Source organism: Oryza glaberrima, chromosome 10 (assembly GCF_000147395.1).
Source record: "Oryza glaberrima chromosome 10, OglaRS2, whole genome shotgun sequence".
NCBI classification, from domain to species: domain Eukaryota; kingdom Viridiplantae; phylum Streptophyta; class Magnoliopsida; order Poales; family Poaceae; genus Oryza; species Oryza glaberrima.
This window is the reverse complement of record NC_068335.1, coordinates 17666143-17682906: the sequence shown is the minus strand read 5'-3', so window position 1 is coordinate 17682906 and position 16764 is coordinate 17666143. Positions and strand designations below refer to the sequence as shown.

At 44.8% G+C, this 16764-nt stretch overlaps 2 protein-coding genes across 2 annotated transcripts; one reads left to right on the top strand and one right to left on the bottom strand.

Moving 5' to 3' along the window:
- Positions 1-5727: 5727 nt before the first annotated feature.
- On the top strand, positions 5728-8435 carry LOC127753217 (uncharacterized). The gene has a single exon (XM_052278690.1). It carries the CDS (start codon positions 5742-5744, stop codon positions 8334-8336), a length of 2595 nt encoding a protein of 864 aa, XP_052134650.1. The 5' UTR covers positions 5728-5741; the 3' UTR covers positions 8337-8435.
- Positions 8436-10075: 1640 nt separating this feature from the next.
- LOC127753060 (flotillin-like protein 1) lies at positions 10076-13639 on the bottom strand. Its single transcript, XM_052278518.1, has 2 exons — positions 12670-13639; positions 10076-10921 (listed from the first exon to the last, which is right to left on the bottom strand). The coding sequence occupies exons 1-2, from the start codon at positions 13603-13605 to the stop codon at positions 10400-10402; spliced, it is 1458 nt and encodes a 485-aa protein (XP_052134478.1). The 5' UTR covers positions 13606-13639; the 3' UTR covers positions 10076-10399.
- Between the last annotated feature and the right edge of the window lie 3125 nt (positions 13640-16764).

Below are 16764 nucleotides of genomic sequence, written 5' to 3'. Positions count from 1 at the left end.
CTCTGGTCGTCTCGTGCTGCAACTTATGTTAAGTTAACATAAATAAGTTTAATGTTTATGTTAAGGATCACAATAATTCATAACTATCATCATGAGTTCTAACATGTCCTGAGACTGGTACTAATATCGAGTATTGTAGGAAGTGGCTTGCATCCTTCTCCTGCAACATGTCCCTATCAAGTATCGTTGTACGGTAGTGTCAGATCAAGGTGTTACAATAATTGGTCAGAATCTGCATAGTTGTTTCTTTCTAGCGACTTTCAAGTTGTATGTAGTCATTGGCTTTCTCAAACAGAAAACAGAATCTCCAATGCGATGCCTCTAAGAAGGCAACAACATATATAACATCACTGTGGTTATATATTCCAGACATCCTTAAACTAGATTTTTATCGGGAGAGACTAGACTGAGACATTAGGGTGAAGAACGACAGGGCCGAACGACACACCCTCATGCATGTACAATACCTTTGTTTCTATACCTATATAACCTTTGACTGATTTCAAAGCTCTATCATTCAAATTTTTGAGCCACCCAATTAAGTCCAAATGGTTTGGATCCATCCACCTCTCTATCCATCTATCTAATCCCAAGCCGTTGCTTGTGGATTGGCTCTAGTTTGTCGGTTACACTCTCGGAGTCGTTTCGAAGATGTGACCTCTTAAAGGTATAATTATTTATATTATTAATTGCAATGATTCCTCTCGAGTTAACCGCAGGTGCTAGCAGTCGTGTCTTAGGATTGGTACCGGCATCGCGGTTCTATGGGAGTCTATTCACACCGATCTCCTATGATGCATCCCCTCTGGCATCACTGTTAGGTGGTGCCAGGGTAGGGTGTGACACTGAGTTTATTGAAATTTGTGTGATTTGTGTGTGATATTTTGGATCACTGAAAATTGTTAGTAATATGTGTGTGTTTTTTATCTCCTAAAATTGTGATCATGACCGGGACCAAATTGCTCGGTCTTGACTATTTTACTGTGCAATTTATCTATAGCTGTCCAAAAACCCAAAGATCGAAGACCAAGGCTAAATTCTTTGATCAGATTGAATGCCCACCCCTAGACGTATTAGCCTTTTACATCATCTTTAATCATTTATTTCTAATATATTATTAATAACCATGAATTTTATTATATAAATATATTTTCAGATATATCTAACGATATAACATGCATAACTATAACATACTTATCCTGTTCTTAAATATAGTAACTTTAGGGTATCACCAATGTATATGGACCAAGTAGTCCATATAGGTGGGACCCACATAAGTGGTTTTTTGTTATTTCTATTTCCACAATGTATATAGATAGCAATTGACATTAAGATGGGACCCACACTCTAAAAAAATTACTTCCAAATGCTATAGTTCTCTCATGAAAGAAGCAAAAGGAGAGAGATAGTATATTTTAATCTATATGGGTGGTCTTTATAGCTATGGGTAGCTTATTATATGGCTCTTCCTAATGCCACCTCCCACAATGGTAAAGGTACCCATATAGAGTTATAAGGACTGCTTTTTGGTCACATTGTGGATGCCCTTAGAACTGGATAGGACACATTCTACGGGTCTATCTAAATTCATAATATTAGGATATATTCTATCTGATCCTAAATTAATATATTTTAAGACCGATGAAATATTTATTTGTTAGTCAAACATTGACTTTCTCTGAAACATAAACAACTTATATTTTAGGATGGAGGGAGTATCTATGAGTTAGAAATAATCAAAGCCATGTACAGGGTTAAAGTGGAAGGAAAAAGAAATTAAAATACTTAGTTGTAACAATATTTAGGTTCTGCCTTTACTACAGAACTTGATCAAGGAGATATTCACGTTTAACCTTTTGCGCCACTTAGACTATTCCTAGTGGAGAGTTTTATTTTGGGGTTTTCAAGAGTGCTACATAATTAAAAGAGCTTCGGATTGATGAATGAAACAAATGTCGATATTTGATGCATAGCTTCATTTCGTGATTTCATATGCTATCCACAATTTTTATTTATTGAACGATATTATGAAACTATTTGATTAATGTGGTTTTATTTTCGTTTCCAAGGTATAAGGATAAAATGATCAAGTTGAAGTGGGGTTTCATTCTAGTTTCACTGCATAGATAGTGTGTAAACCAAGTTTCATCTAGATGAAAATCATCCTTTCTAGATGAAACTCATTCCTTCTCTCTTCATAAATTTCTTGACGTATCATCAATTTAGCTTATGTGACATCTAAACTCTTATGAAACTTGCAATAGGAATAGCCTTGGGTTCCAGCGCTGCATCACCTTAGAGTTCCGCTGTGTTGACTTGTCCATCTGGCCTAAACCGAGCTCTTGGTTTTTAAAGCACCCGCCTCCCTGCAGGCAACTAGAATGAAAACTGATTCTGTTCCTTTCTTCTCCCATTAAGTACTCTATCCATCTCGAAATATAATAAATTTTTAGTACTTAAAAATTATTATAAGTATGAATTACCCCCTAAATTATCGTGGTCGACCAAATTACACCCTGAACTCGAAAACCAGACATTGCTCACCCTAAACTTTCAATACCGGATAAAACACCCCCCTTAGCACTGTTACAAGCGGTTTAGGGTTCAAATAACATACGTGGCAGTCCAGCCATCCGTTTTTTAAAAAGAATCGCTAGGGCCCACTCGTCAGAATCCCCACCCACCTCTCTCTTCTCCATCCCTTCTAAAGCACGCGGCGGCCGGCGAAAGGGCGCGACGCGACCGGCGTTCTTCTCCCTCCTCTTCTGAAGCGTGCGGCGGCGGGGGAAGACGGGGCGACACAGCACGGCGGCGCTACCGACGGTGGCATGGAGGCAGAGGTGAGGGCGGCGTGTGCCGGCAGCGGCCTGGAGGTGGAGGCAAGGGCAGCGTGGCGAGCGCGCGGAGGACGCGGCGGCGGTTGCCTGTCCGGGGCTCCGCAGCTAGCCACCCGAGATCGCGGAATCCGCCTCGGATGGTCTGCATCGACACTGGCGAACTGCAGCAGGGCAACGCCCATGGCACGCAGCGCCCGGAGGTAGACCACATGCTCCGCCGCCATGTCCTGCCTCGCCTTGCACCTCGACACCGCCTCCTGCCTCTCCAGCCTCCACTGGCACAACCCCATCGCCGCCGGCGCCGCCGCCTCTGCGAGGTTGAGATGGATGGATAGAGATGAGCTCGCCTCGTAGGTGTTCAATCTTTTGCACGCGTGTTGCCTGTGACACACACACGGCAGTGGAGTAAAAACAGAGCGAGAGGGGCATGACATCTCGGGCAGTGTGCATGCTCTTTCTCGGCCGGATTCCGCGATTCCTCCTCCGCGGGCTCCACAGCTAGCCGCACGCGCGTGCTCCGCCTCCTCTGCCGCACGTGTGAGCTCCGCTTCCGGCCCCGGCCGCTGCGCGAGCGTTCTCCGCCTCCGCCGCTGGCCGCCGCGCGGGCGTTCTTCGCCTCCGCCGCCGGTCGCCCAGTCCGCCTCCACCTCCGCGTGCTCCACAGCTGGCCGCCCGAGTGCGTGGTATAGATGGCCATGTGGGCCGCCCGGCACGGCACGGCCCAGGCCCGGCCGTGCCTAGGCCGAGGCTTGTCGGGCCAGCACGGCCCGACCGACGCACCGAGCCATGCCGTGCCGGCCCACGGGCCGCACACACGGCCCAACATGACTCGGGCTGTGCCGAGCCGGCCCGAAGGCACGACGGCCCATCGTGCTTTTTCTCAGAATAAGTCTAATTTTCCTCCCTCCTCTTGGGCTGTGACATATATAGCTCAAAAGGTCTATTTAACCTCCCTCTTCTTTGGGTTGTGATATAAATAGATAAAATAAGTCTATTTTAGGTCCCTATTCTTTGGACCATTACATTTATATGTCTATTTTTAGTCCCTATACTTTGTGTGCCGGGCCTAGCCTGCCGGCCCATCGTGCCGGGCCGGCCTGATCGTGCCGGGCCAGCCCAGCATGCCGGTGGGGAGGCCCAAGCACGGCACGGCGGTCGGGCTGGGCTAGCATGGGCCCGACCCAAGTCGGGCCGTGCTGTGCTTGGGCCGGGCCAAAAGGTCGTGCCGTGGGCCGGGCCTTTGGGCCTCGGGCTTTATGGCCATCTATAGTGCGTGGCCCGTGCGCGAGAGAGAACCACTAGGGAATGACAGGTGGGACCCATGGAATTTTTTATTTTTTTCGCTGACTGGATTGCTACGTTGGCGCCACGTAAGCAAGCTCAAGTCAAAACCACTCAAAACAGCGTTGAGGGGGTTATTTGTCCGGTATAAATAGTTGAGGGTATATAATGTCTGGTATTTCAGTTGAGGGGTGTAATTCAGTCGACCGCGATAGTTAAGGGGGTAATTCGTACTTTTTCCTATAAAATATAACAACTTCCTCATCTTTATTCTCTTCTCAACTAATTACAATTTTGTATCATTCAATTTCTTTGCGTGCTTCATCTTCTCAACCAATTCTAATCTTTTCCTATTTAATTTTATCTACTTTCTTCATATTTGTGTCCAAGTCTAAAACTCTTTGTATTTTGAGATTGAGGTAGATGTTTATACCGCATTAATTTACCATTACTTTATGGGCCAGCAAAGTAGTATATATACAAGTATATGGAGTAAAGCAGAGCTAGCTTTCTTTTAGTTGCTTACGATGATAGATAAGTATTTAATTCTAATATGCACGAGCATGCACAAGCATCTGCCTCCGAGGTTGAATTCAAATGTCCTCCTTTGCTGCTATACTGAGTAACGAACTCCTGCACTTATTTTCCAAGTATAGATGCAAATGTAATCACGAACATGGAAAGGTATATGTTGAAAGGTCCTTTGCTGGTACAATGAGAAAGGAACTCCTGTATATTTTTTTTATAGAGTGCGATGCCCGTGTGTTGCAACAGTACTGTATGGAGAAAAAAAAATACAAAATGTGTTGCAACAGTGTATAGAGAAAAATAAAAAAACTAATTAATAGTCTTTTATTTTATTTGGTAGGTCGTTGGTTTTGTTTGGGAAACTGGTTTTGGGAGAGATGGTTTTTTTGGGGTAATATGGCTTTTTAGCATGAGATTTTACATGAAGAGAGGAGGATGACTTCGCTTTTATAATAGCATATAGAGAGCATGCAAAGTCGATTTAAGAAAAAATTAAGGTAGGGGGAGAGTGAACTTATAAGCCTTAATAAATGAAATGGGGATTAGAGCATGTACAACTGTAATTAATAGCGAGCTCTTTTTGTTGATATAGAAATAGAAGTGAGTAGGAGAAAAAGATAGTTAGCACATATAAAAGAAATTTTGCTACATGAGTACCAAGAAAAGAATAATAATAATAAGTAATAAAAAAATGTTTTGATGCATTAATTATTAGTCTTTTATCGTCTCAATTGTTACAAAGAGAACCATCTCTAAATGGAATAAGAACTACGTAACAGACCTCATACGACGCGTTCCTTTCGTTGTAACAACGATTAAAGCATCGATACAGATCATGCATATATAGCCTGTAGAGAAAAGGAATAGAAGCCAGCTAGGTGAAATCCCGGCCTGCAGCATAAATTGCCGGATCTGCATATACGATGCCTAGCACGTTCGTTGAGTGCACCATTAAACTAAGCAAGGAATGAGGAGGCCAGTATCTTGTCGATGAATATATATTTATATTGCCGGGGACTATATATACGCGTATGCATGCGAGCATTTGTTTGCATGCAAATGCGATAGCCATTAGCTAGAACATACACATAGCATATGATCATGCATGCACTGACCAGCATGAGCACATTGCCATTTCATCATAGGGTTGGCATTGGCCTCCCTCCCGGTTTGCGAGCTTTCAACAAGACATGGTGCGATGGAGTTTTATCCTCTTCCCAGAACAACACCGGCAACACCCATAGTATTACTCGGGCCGACCAACATGAAGCCTTGTTGATGAACATGAAGCTGACGTTCATGGTGGTGCTCATGGCTCTCACGGGCTCCACCATCTACATCACCGGCTTTCTACGCCTCTCCTTCAGGCGGCTGCCTACCGGCGGTGGCCTGTTCCTTTACCGGTACGACCTTACCCGGATCGTGCGTTTTGTGCTCAACTTCGCCTTCTTCCAGTTCGTTCCTCTCCTCTCCTCGGCGTTTTCACAGAGCGAAAACCGGAGCAAAACCGAGCTCCTCCTCATACTCCTGTGGATGCTCCTCGCCGAGATCATCCGCAAGAAGGTGCAGGGGATGCTGCTGCCAACCGATGGCTCCTCCTTCAATAGGGGGATCGGAAGGTTCACGCTCATGGATTACGCCTACGACACTAGTCACCTAGTGTGGATTGGCTACCTCATATGCTCCAAATTGCCAGATGATAAATCCCTGAGCATCACCTTCGCTGTGCTCTGGTTCCTGTGCTTTGCGAAGCTCGTGCTAAGCGCTGTGAACAGATCGTTCGCCAGCTACTCCTTCCACACGGCGAGGAACCCTCTTGTTATTGCGGGCTACATGACGAAAGTCATGGACAAGTACAACCGCGACGGCGATGGCCGGAGCGCCGTGCCGGCCAACGACATGTCCAGCTGCAAATTCGTGGTGATGGGCGAGGACGCCCTTGTTGTGCCCAACAACGACAAGGAGAAGAAGCCGAAGCCGGTCACAACCCCTGGATACGGCTACGGCGTGGGAAGGCGCGTCGTCGTCGCCGGCGGTGGACACCAACACCAAGCCACCTACTGCGACGAAAACGAGCAGAAGCATTTGCATCTCTGTATCGCCGAACCCGATGACTACTCCAACAAGGAGTGGCCCTTGGTCACTGTGAAAACAATATGGGAGATGCGCGAAAAACACAAGCACATCTTCCATGGCAAGAGAGGGGATTTCCTTGAGGACTTATGCCTATCTTTCTCTCTTTTCAAGATGCTCCGGCGCCGGTTCGAGCACTACCCGATGGTGGAGGTCGGCTCCGACATGGCTCGCGCCATGATGCTCGACGGCCTCCTCAAACTCAACTTCTCTAGCCCAGGCAGCAACTCATCCCATGATCAACTCCAAAGGCCTTTCCAAGTGCTTCTAATGGAGCTTGAGCTCCTCAAGAACTACTACCAGCAAGCGGCTGCCCCTGTGGTGATGTCCCAACCTATCCTTTTCTGCATCAACTTCTTGTCCTCCATTATCTTCTTGGATTTTTTCATCGTTGCCGTAGTTGACATACTAATCGTCAACAAGGATGCAGCACCATTATATTGCCGAATCATGGGCTGGGGAAGAACCCCTGTGAGTTCCCCGTCCCTCATCCTCTCCTTGACCATGTTGCTTGTGCTCACGGTCATTCTCATCGAGGCTCATGACTTCTGGACCTCGTTTGTGTTCTCCGATTGGAACATAGTCCGCATGCTGTGCTCCTACGACCGGCCCAGTAGACGGTGGCTACAGAAAATCTATTCCGTGGTCATCTACATACGCTATTGTTTACTTTCTTCATCCAAAAACAAGATGACAATCTACCAGGTATCCATTCTTGACGCCTGTGGTCCAATCGACAAGCATTTTGCAAGGACTTCCCAGGTTACCCTGCCGGCGAGTGCCACTGCGCAGATCATCCAAGCCTTGTGTTCATGTGACATTATCAATCGCAGCACTGGAGCCATCAACCTTCCTGCAGGCATCGATTCCAACCAGATGACCACCACCGAGGCCATCCTGGCGTGGCACCTAGCGACGGAGCTGCTCGAGACGACGACGATGGACAGCCAGAAGAAACAATGCCGCCGCCCTCCCGCCGGCGCCGACAACCGCCGGATCGCGTCGGTGCTGTCCAAGTACTGCGTGCATCTGGTGGTGCACCTCCCCGAGCTGCTGCCCGACGAAGAGACGTGGGTGTCCAGCTGCTACGAGGAGACGAGGAGCTGCCTGGATCATGCGTCCAGGCGGTGCGGCTGCCGCGCGTGCCCGCCGAGCCGCCGGTGCAGGAAGAAGAAGATCGCCAAGACCGCCATGTCAGGCGACCAGTGGGAGGATTCGTTCCGAGACCCGACGGTGCGGAGAGGTGTGAAGCTGTTCCACCGGCTCAGGGAGAAGCCCGCCGACGAGGCGTGGGACGAGCTGGCGCGCCTCTGGGTGCACCTCGTCATCTACCTCGCGCCGTCCAACGACGTGCAGGGCCATGCCAAGGCGTTGGCCTCATGGGGCGCCGACCTCATCACCTGCCTCTGGGCGCTGTGCACGCACGCCGGGATCACGCGCCAGCCGCCTCCCAAGCAACATGATGTAGAAGTGCACGACCAGCAGCAAATCGACATTGTCGTCACCCATCGCCAGCCGACACTCAACCAAGACGATGACAACTCCATCTATGTCTAAGAAGAAGTTAATTAAGTATTATCGTATATATTGTTGCTGCATTCAGCATCGGTGTTATTAATTCTGAGCAATAAGGCCAAGAGTGCCATGTAGAAAATACTTGTCATGCATCCCACTAATTAATGCCAGATCTAGCAGCGATGGGCCTTGGTGGCAAGGGCTTCAACTCGCTGACGGTCTCTTTCGATTATCGTCTTTGGAAATATCAAAATATATATGCAGTTATATCTCTAATACCGAATTCCACGCGTGTTCCCGGCCAGACACCAATGCCATGTGGCGCTGCCTGGTTCGAGGATACTCCCACTCCAGAGCATCGAAATCGCGGCACGCAGCGATAGATTTTATTTATTTTTTTTTACTCGTGCCTTCCCGATTTCTCGCGTACGCGCGTCCGAGTTGGGCATGCTTCCAGCGAGGTTGGGCCGATTGGCCCGTGCGCGAGGACGTGTGCTACCGGCTGGAAAGGACGTGCGACGAGCGGACGAATGACGTTGGGCGCGCGTGCTGGCCTGCTAGGTCTTGGGTGCCCTACTGGGCGGGCAAGTCATGCGCTGCATGTAAGAGGAGAATAACAGGCAAAAGAAAAAAAAAACTAATGTTAGCCATCAAGGAAATTTTACAAGCAAAATTAATTCAGATTAAATATTAGATAGGAAAAATTAAGGTAAGAATAATTTAAACGCACCCCAAAATTTTTCACCCTGTCACGTTGAAAGTTTAAACACCTACATGAAATATTAAATATAGGCTAAAAAATAATTAATTGCGCAGATTGCGACAAATCTGTGAGATGAATCTTTTAAGCCTAATTTCTCCATGATTTGACAATGTGGTGCTACAGTAAACATTTGATAATGACGGATTAATTAGTCTTAATAAATTTGTCTCGCGGTTTACTGACGGATTCTGTAATTAGTTTTTTTATTAGTACCCGAACACCCCATATGACACCCTATATAATACCCGATGTGACAAGTCAAAACTTTACACCCCTAGATCTAATTATCTAAACACCCCATGTCTTAGTTCTTTCCCCAATGTTCCCAACCCATCACCCTCGTTTTTCGCGCGCACGCTTTCAAACTACTAAATGGTGCATATTTTTGCAAAAAGTTTCTATAGAAAAGTTGCTTTAAAAAATCATATTAATCCATTTTTCAAGTTTTCTATAGCTAATACTTAATTAATTATGTATTAATCCATCACTTTGTTTTGCGTGCGAAGGGGAGGGGTTCCCAACCCTCTGCTGTGTTCGCTCCTTCGATTGGGAACCATCTCCTCCACACAGGAAACAGAGCGATCCATTAGCATGTGAGTAATTAAGTATTAGCAGAAAAATTTTCAAAAATGGATTAATTTGATTTTTTTAAAGCAACTTTTGTATTGAAAATTTTGCAAAAAACGCACTTCTTTACTCTGTGTTCCCAACCCCTCTCCTCGTGTTCCGCGTACACGCTTTTCAAACCACTAAACGGTGTGTTTTTTGTAAAAAGTTTCTATATGAAGGTTACTTAAAAATCATATTGATCTATTTTTGAAAGTTTTTTTTGCTAATACTTAATTAATCATGTACTAATAGATCGCTCTGTTTTTCATGTGAAGAATATTGGTTCTCAACCCGAACAAACGAACGCAGTCAATTCTGAATAAATATGAAAAAAAATATTGAGATATAGAGAAGCTCGTGATGGTGATGGGCCATAAATTAGTTCGCGCACCAATTGGTGCGCTGAGTTTCTAGTACTCATGTAAATCTTCACACAATCATTACATACATTTGTTCTTCTGATGAGATACAAGCATACATATCCAACACATACTGAAGAGGACATATGGCACACACAACATACTCCTTCCGAAAAAAAACAAATCTAAGATTAAATATGACACATCACAATACTACGAATCTGAACAAATGTATGTCCAAATTCATACTACTAGGATATGTCACGTCTAGTACTAGATTAAGCTTTTATGAGACGGAGGAAGTATATATATACAGTTACACAGCAATATACACATAGATGCATAGTGCGGGAAATATCGAAAACGCGTCAAGGTCAACTGGTCGACGACGGGGCGCCGCCAGTCAGAGTGCCCATCCACGCCGGCGGCAGCATGCCGGTCTGCTCGTGCACCGTCGTCAGCAGCGGCGGCAGCATCTTGTACACCCCGGCCACCTCCTTCATCGCGCCACCGCCTTCCCCGACTTCGCCGCCAGCGCCGCCGCCATTGCTCCACACGCTAATCTTGGGCTCCAGCCCCTTGATGGCGTCGGCGTTGATGCGCGCCATCTCCTGGTACACGCCGGAGCTGACCATGAGGTAGTCGCGGAGCGCGGCGTAGCTGCCGCCGAGCGCGCCGAGCATGGCGGAGAGGTAGGCGCTCTGGGCGTCGCCCATGGCCACCAGGCCCTCGGCCTCCTTCTGCTTGGCGTAGAGCTCCGCCTCGGCCTCGCGCCGCCGCGCGAAGAAGGCCGCGTCCGCCGATGCGCGCCGCGCCTCCGCCTGCTTCTCCTGCTCGTACAGCAGAGCCTCTGCCGCCTTCTGCCGGTTGTACAGCTCCCAGTTCGCTTCTTGCACCTACATGCACGCATAAGCCATGCGCAAAACCACTGTTCAAAATTTTGTTTTGACTATTTCTATCGGGGTACCCATAAGACCGAATTTTCCCAAATTTTGGAAATTGCAGTAGTTTCGGTTTGAAATAATTTGAATTTTTGACAAAATTTTCCAAATTCACAAAAATAATATGAAAACAATAAAGAAAACTTGGGTGGAATAATTAATTTTGTATTGGGGTCCGATAGACCCGAAACTTTGAAAATTGCGGTCCGAAAATTTGAACCCTGCAAAAAACACACTTTCCAATCAGATTTGTTATGCATGTACAATAATTCTTTTTACTACCTATATAACCTTTGACAAATTTTGAAGCTCTATCGCTTGAATTTTTGAGCCACCCAAATTAGTTTCAGTGGTTGGCACTTGGGATCCATCTACCTCTTTACACATAAGCTACCGCCAGTGGCGGATTCAGAAAAAAATAGCAATAGGATCTAAGCAAACTAGATAGAGTTACAGTCTCCACTCCTATCTACATATAGTAAAAAACTTTAGTGGGGTCTTCGTAGGGGCCCTTATAGTCTTCATGCCAGTAGTGGGGCTCGAGACCTCGCCGCCCCCATGCTGGATCCACCCCTCGCTACCGCAGCTCCTCTAACCCATCCACCCTTACAAGCGAATTCACCTCCCACGCTGCCCGCCCGCCCTCCCTCCCATCGCCTTTTTCGTTGTCAACATCGTCAAGAAATACGTGATGCCACCACTGCCCTGTTGCCGACGGTGGTCTAGCTGCTTTCAACTGCCGCCTCCTAACAGTTCACCCGTTGATGCCCCCGCTACTTGCAATACATAGCCCCATAGGTGGCCTTGTTGTCGCCAACCTCCTCCTCCTAATCGCTCATACCATGCATCCGCTAGGCCGATGGTGCCCTGTTCTCCCTATAAGCCATGGAATTGCCCCTCTTCCCTCTTTCCCTGCTCTAAATCCTAACTAGGTGAGGTCATCGCCCCATTGCAACGAGTTGCCGGAGCTCAAGGAGGAGTTTGTTGTATAAATCTCTAAGTTATGCCCATCAGATGGTCCAAAATTAGTAAGATTTGTTCCCCAATTTTTTGTTGAATAACGGTTAGCAAATCCCTTTTTAATCACGTGGCATAGCGTAAATGTACACATCAAAGTAATCGAGATTTATGTACTCTTTCAGCGAGAAAGTTTATTTGTCCCTTAAAAGGATATCCCCTCTTTTTTTTCATATTAACCAAAAATATGAACATTAATAAAAAAATTCATATATTCTATTTCTCTCGAGGAGAAAAATCCAGATAATTTTTTTAAATTTTATTTCAACATCCCCTCGAGAGAAAAAAAAGTTTACCTCCCTCTTTCACCGATCAAAATTATACGACATTTGACTATTTGTAGGTCATCAAGCAATATTGGATCGTGAAAGTTTTTTTAATAAACTAAAACATGCATTCATAGTCAATGTAGTTTTAAAGTTTTGATTGTACTCACTCTATTCTATTTTTAATATATGACGTTAACTTTTTGATATACATTTGATTATTCATCGTATTAAAAATTATGTAATTATTATTTATTTTATTATAATTTAATTTATTGTTAAATGTTCTTTAAAAGTGACTTATTTTTTTATACATTTACAAAACTTTAATAAAACGAATAGTTAAATATTTATAAAAAGTCAACGATATCGTATATTAAAAAATAAAGATAGTAGGAGTATATGGTTAGATTGGTGGACCTTCATCTCATAGTCGACGACAGCCTTGCTGAGATGCTCGGCCTTGAGCTTCTCAGTCTGCCTAGAGGCGTTAGTCCGTTCCACCTCCACCTGCAGCTCGGCTTCACGAATGGCGACCGCCTTGGCGGCCTCCACCTCGGCCACCATCGCCTGCCGTTGCCACCCGGCCTTCTTCATCGCCAGGTCAGCGTTCGCTTCCGCCACCTCCGCCTCCCTCTCGTTCTCGAACACCTTCACCTCCGCCTTCACCCTCGCCTCCTCCTTCGCGCCCTCGCCCTGCCGCTTCACCGTGTACACCTTGGTCTCGGCGTCCACCTTGGCGGCGTTCTGCCGCGTCATCCCGTCCCTCTCCTTGGCGCCGACCTCCCCCTTCATCCGCGCCTCCGCGACGTCCACCTTGGCCTGGTTCACCGCCTCCTGCTGCGTCTTCTGGCCGAGGTAGGAGAAGTACTCGTGGCCGGCGACGTCGACGAGCTGCTTGACGTTGGCGTTGTAGATGATGAGGCCGAACTGGTTGAGCTCCAGCTGGACGTTCTCGAAGACGGCCTGCTTGAAGGACTTGGTGCCCTGGAAGATCTCCTCCATGGTCATGGAGGCGGCCAGCACGCGGGTCTCCCCCTCGATGACGCCCTTGACGAGCTCGTTGACGTGGTGGGAGAGCTTGTCGTGCGGGGAGATGAGCTTGGCGTAGCGGAGGAGGCAGTCGTCGTCGTCGGCGCGGGGGCCGATGGTGAAGACGGCCGGGAGGATGAAGGGGAGCTTCTCGGCGCTCATGGCCTGCACCTCGAAGGTGTAGTTCACCGGGGAGATGTCGAAGCGGGTGCACCGCTGCCCCGGCGCCACCCACGCCTTCTTCGCCAGCTTCACGTCGGCGATGCCGTACCCGGTGATCGCCAGGTACTCCGACGCGCTCGCGATCCGGTACGCGAACCCCATTGTATGGAAGATCTAGGTAGCTAGCTTGGCCTCCTCTTTGGCTAATTAAGCACAATAAAAACACGTCAGAATTATTGTGATAGCTTACTTAAATTGATCGTGTTTGCGCGGGAAATTTGAAGTGCTTTGTGTAAGCAGCTAGGCCTGGTTAAATACTACAGGGATACTGGGATGAATGAATGGATTAAAATGAGTACTTACGAATGTTTACGACAGGTTTGCAGAACGGTACATATATAATGGCAGGCACGGCTAGGTTCGATCTGTGTACATGAAAAATTCTTCAGGATGATATCAAAGATTATAGATATATAGTATTTCTTTTGATGCGAAACTGTGTACGTTGAAGAAGTACTATATTATTTGAATTCGGCTCATGATTTAATTAAAATCGCCAGAGTGGTATACGTATGCAGTTCGACGAAGCAACACATCAACCGGGAATATACGACGTGAAATTCGAGCTAATTTCTTTGTTAGACGGAGCAGAACATGCTTTGATCTTTTGAGGACTTTTAGGCCTGGTCTAAAGAGCTAATTGAGCTTAGCTAATTCTCATCCATCCGTTGACACGACTTTTAAACTGCTTTACGTAAAACCTTTTTATATAGACAATGTTTTACAAAACCAAATAAATTTATTCTTTCAAGTTTTAATGATTAATATTTAATTAATTATATACTAATTATATTTCTTACTTCGTGAGTAGCTAATCAGCCAAAACTAAGCCCTAAGAAAACGCGCCCGACGACTAATGCAATTCTGGACAAGACAAATGCATCCTCATTTGCGATGTAGTCTCAACAAAATTCGGCTGAACTTTCACGTACGTGGCGTGTCTGTCTTATCTGACTTTCAGCTCATCACGGGGTCATTCATTAATTCGGTTCCGTTCATTCCACGATCTCGAAATACCCCCGCAATTTCTACATAAATGCAAAACTAGTTCGATCCGTTGGCACCATACTCCCCCGCTCTATAATAATTAACGTTTTGGACAAATTTAAGATCAAACTTTTATAACTTTGACCATCAATAATTTTAAAAATATTTAATTTAAAGAAACTATAACAACATATATAGATATGTCTTCCAAAGCACTATAATAAAAATAAGCATGCATTTATTTATTGTATATATTATAATAGAAAAATAAGGTCAAAGATATATTTCGTAGACCATGTCATTGTCCAAAACGTCAATTAAAATGAAACCGGAGGAGTACACAACTTACAATCCCCTCGTTTTTCTCTATATACTCCCCCGTTTCTAAATATTTAACACCGTTAACTTTTTAGCGCATATTTAACCGTTCGTTTTATTCAAAAACTTTTATAAAATATGTAAAAACTTTTATGAAATATGTAAAACTATATGTATACATATAAGTATATTTACACAATGAATCAAATGATACTAAAAAAATTAATAATTACTTAAATTTAATTTTTTTTAATAAGACGAACGGTCAAACATATTTAAAAAATTAATGACGTCAATATTTAGAAACAGAGGGAGTATATAAAAAGAATTAATGCATCATTTCCGATCGGTCTTGCACGTTCTCGTCGAATCGATCGGCGTTGATAGTGTGAGCAATGCAACAGGATAAGGCTTCGATTGCTCCGTCACCGAAGTCCGACGGATACAACGCGATAAGTTCCGTGCATTGCTACAGCCGGCCCGCGGAGGCAACTGCAATGCCGCCGTCTGTGTACGGGTTGATTAGGATGGCGAGAATGTTGCGCGCCGGGCGTCCAACGCCATAGTAAAAATCGGACGCCTCGTGTCGCGCAAGCCTCCTGCCGCTCCTTTTAAAATGATTTTTCTCTTAAACTAATTATTCAATCTATGATCCGATCACACCGTTATATTTGTTGCAATTAAATCTTTACAAAAAAACCACACATGATTATATTTCGTTAAAAAAATATTTTAGCTTTTCTATTGATATTTTTAAAAATATTGCATATGATCGTTTTTGATGTTTCAACCATTAGTTTTATGATGTTTCAGCTAGTGTATTTGCAATGTTTCACTATGTACGGATCAAATGTTGCAGTGGATTTTGATATTATGAAACGCGCCGTTGCAACAAATCACCCACATATTTTGGAAACCCCTATTAAGGGAATTTGGTTTATTTTTTGTTTCATAAAAAGTATTTCACCTAATGTACTCACAATGTTCATTATGTATAGATCTAATGTTGCAGTGAACTGAAATATTCCATTGCAACAGAAAACCCACATATTTTGGAAATACCCTATTAAGGGAATTCGTTTCATTTTTTGTTCCACCAAAAAATATTTCACCTAGTGTACTTATAATGTTTCACTATGTATATATCAAATGTTGCAGTGAACTGAAACATTCTTTCACTATTTGCTGAAACATTATTTTTATATAAGATGAAACAACAGCTGATTTAAACGAGTGAAACATTTTCGATCTATTTAGTGAAACAATTCCGATATACCTGGTGGAACATCGCTCAACATTTAAAACTAATTCAATAATAAGCTAAAAAGAATTTCGTCGGAATTTATGCATGTGTGGTTTTGTTTTGAAGATTTAATTATAACGAATTTAATGGTGCAATCGAATCATGATTTGGATAAGTAATTTAAGAGAAAAATCAGTTTAAAATAATTTTTGCACGTAAATTGGGCGCTAACGTCATGCTGACGTCAGCGTCCGATTTTTCCCCAAACATCGGATGCCCGAGCCGGAGTTACCTCCTTAGGATGGGGATGAGTTCTCCCTCCTGTAAAAAAAATAATTTTTAAAAGATAAATTCAAATATATGTTTGTCCAGATTTATCCTTGAAAGTTTTCTTTTTAAAAATGGAGGGAGTAAGGTATCTTGGTCGTAGATCGATCGTGTGGCAAGGAGGGAGGCCCTGACTTTGTCTCGTAGGAATACACGAGTTTTTTTTTTCAATCGTGTATGTTTCTTCAAGTTGATCCACACCGGTGTCACTCAAGTTTGAAGGTAGAGAGCTAACTAGGGTTATGTTTGGTTGGGCTTTTAAACCTGCTCAAAAGCCATAGTTGCTTCTATCCTAAAGCTGTTTTTCTCTAGTACAAATTGAAATCACCTCCATCCCCTGCTTTCAGCTCCATTCGGTAGCTCCTCGAACACACGCGGTTGTGGCC

Coding starts and splice junctions, on each gene's coding strand:
- LOC127753217 (XM_052278690.1), top strand. CDS start 5,742: ATGATCATGCATGCACTGACCAGCATGAGCACATTGCCATTTCATCAT.
- LOC127753060 (XM_052278518.1), bottom strand. CDS start 13,605: ATGGGGTTCGCGTACCGGATCGCGAGCGCGTCGGAGTACCTGGCGATC. Junction 10,922..12,669: donor TCGTCGACTATGAGATGAAG/GTCCACCAATCT, acceptor GCGTGCATGTAG/GTGCAAGAAGCGAACTGGGA.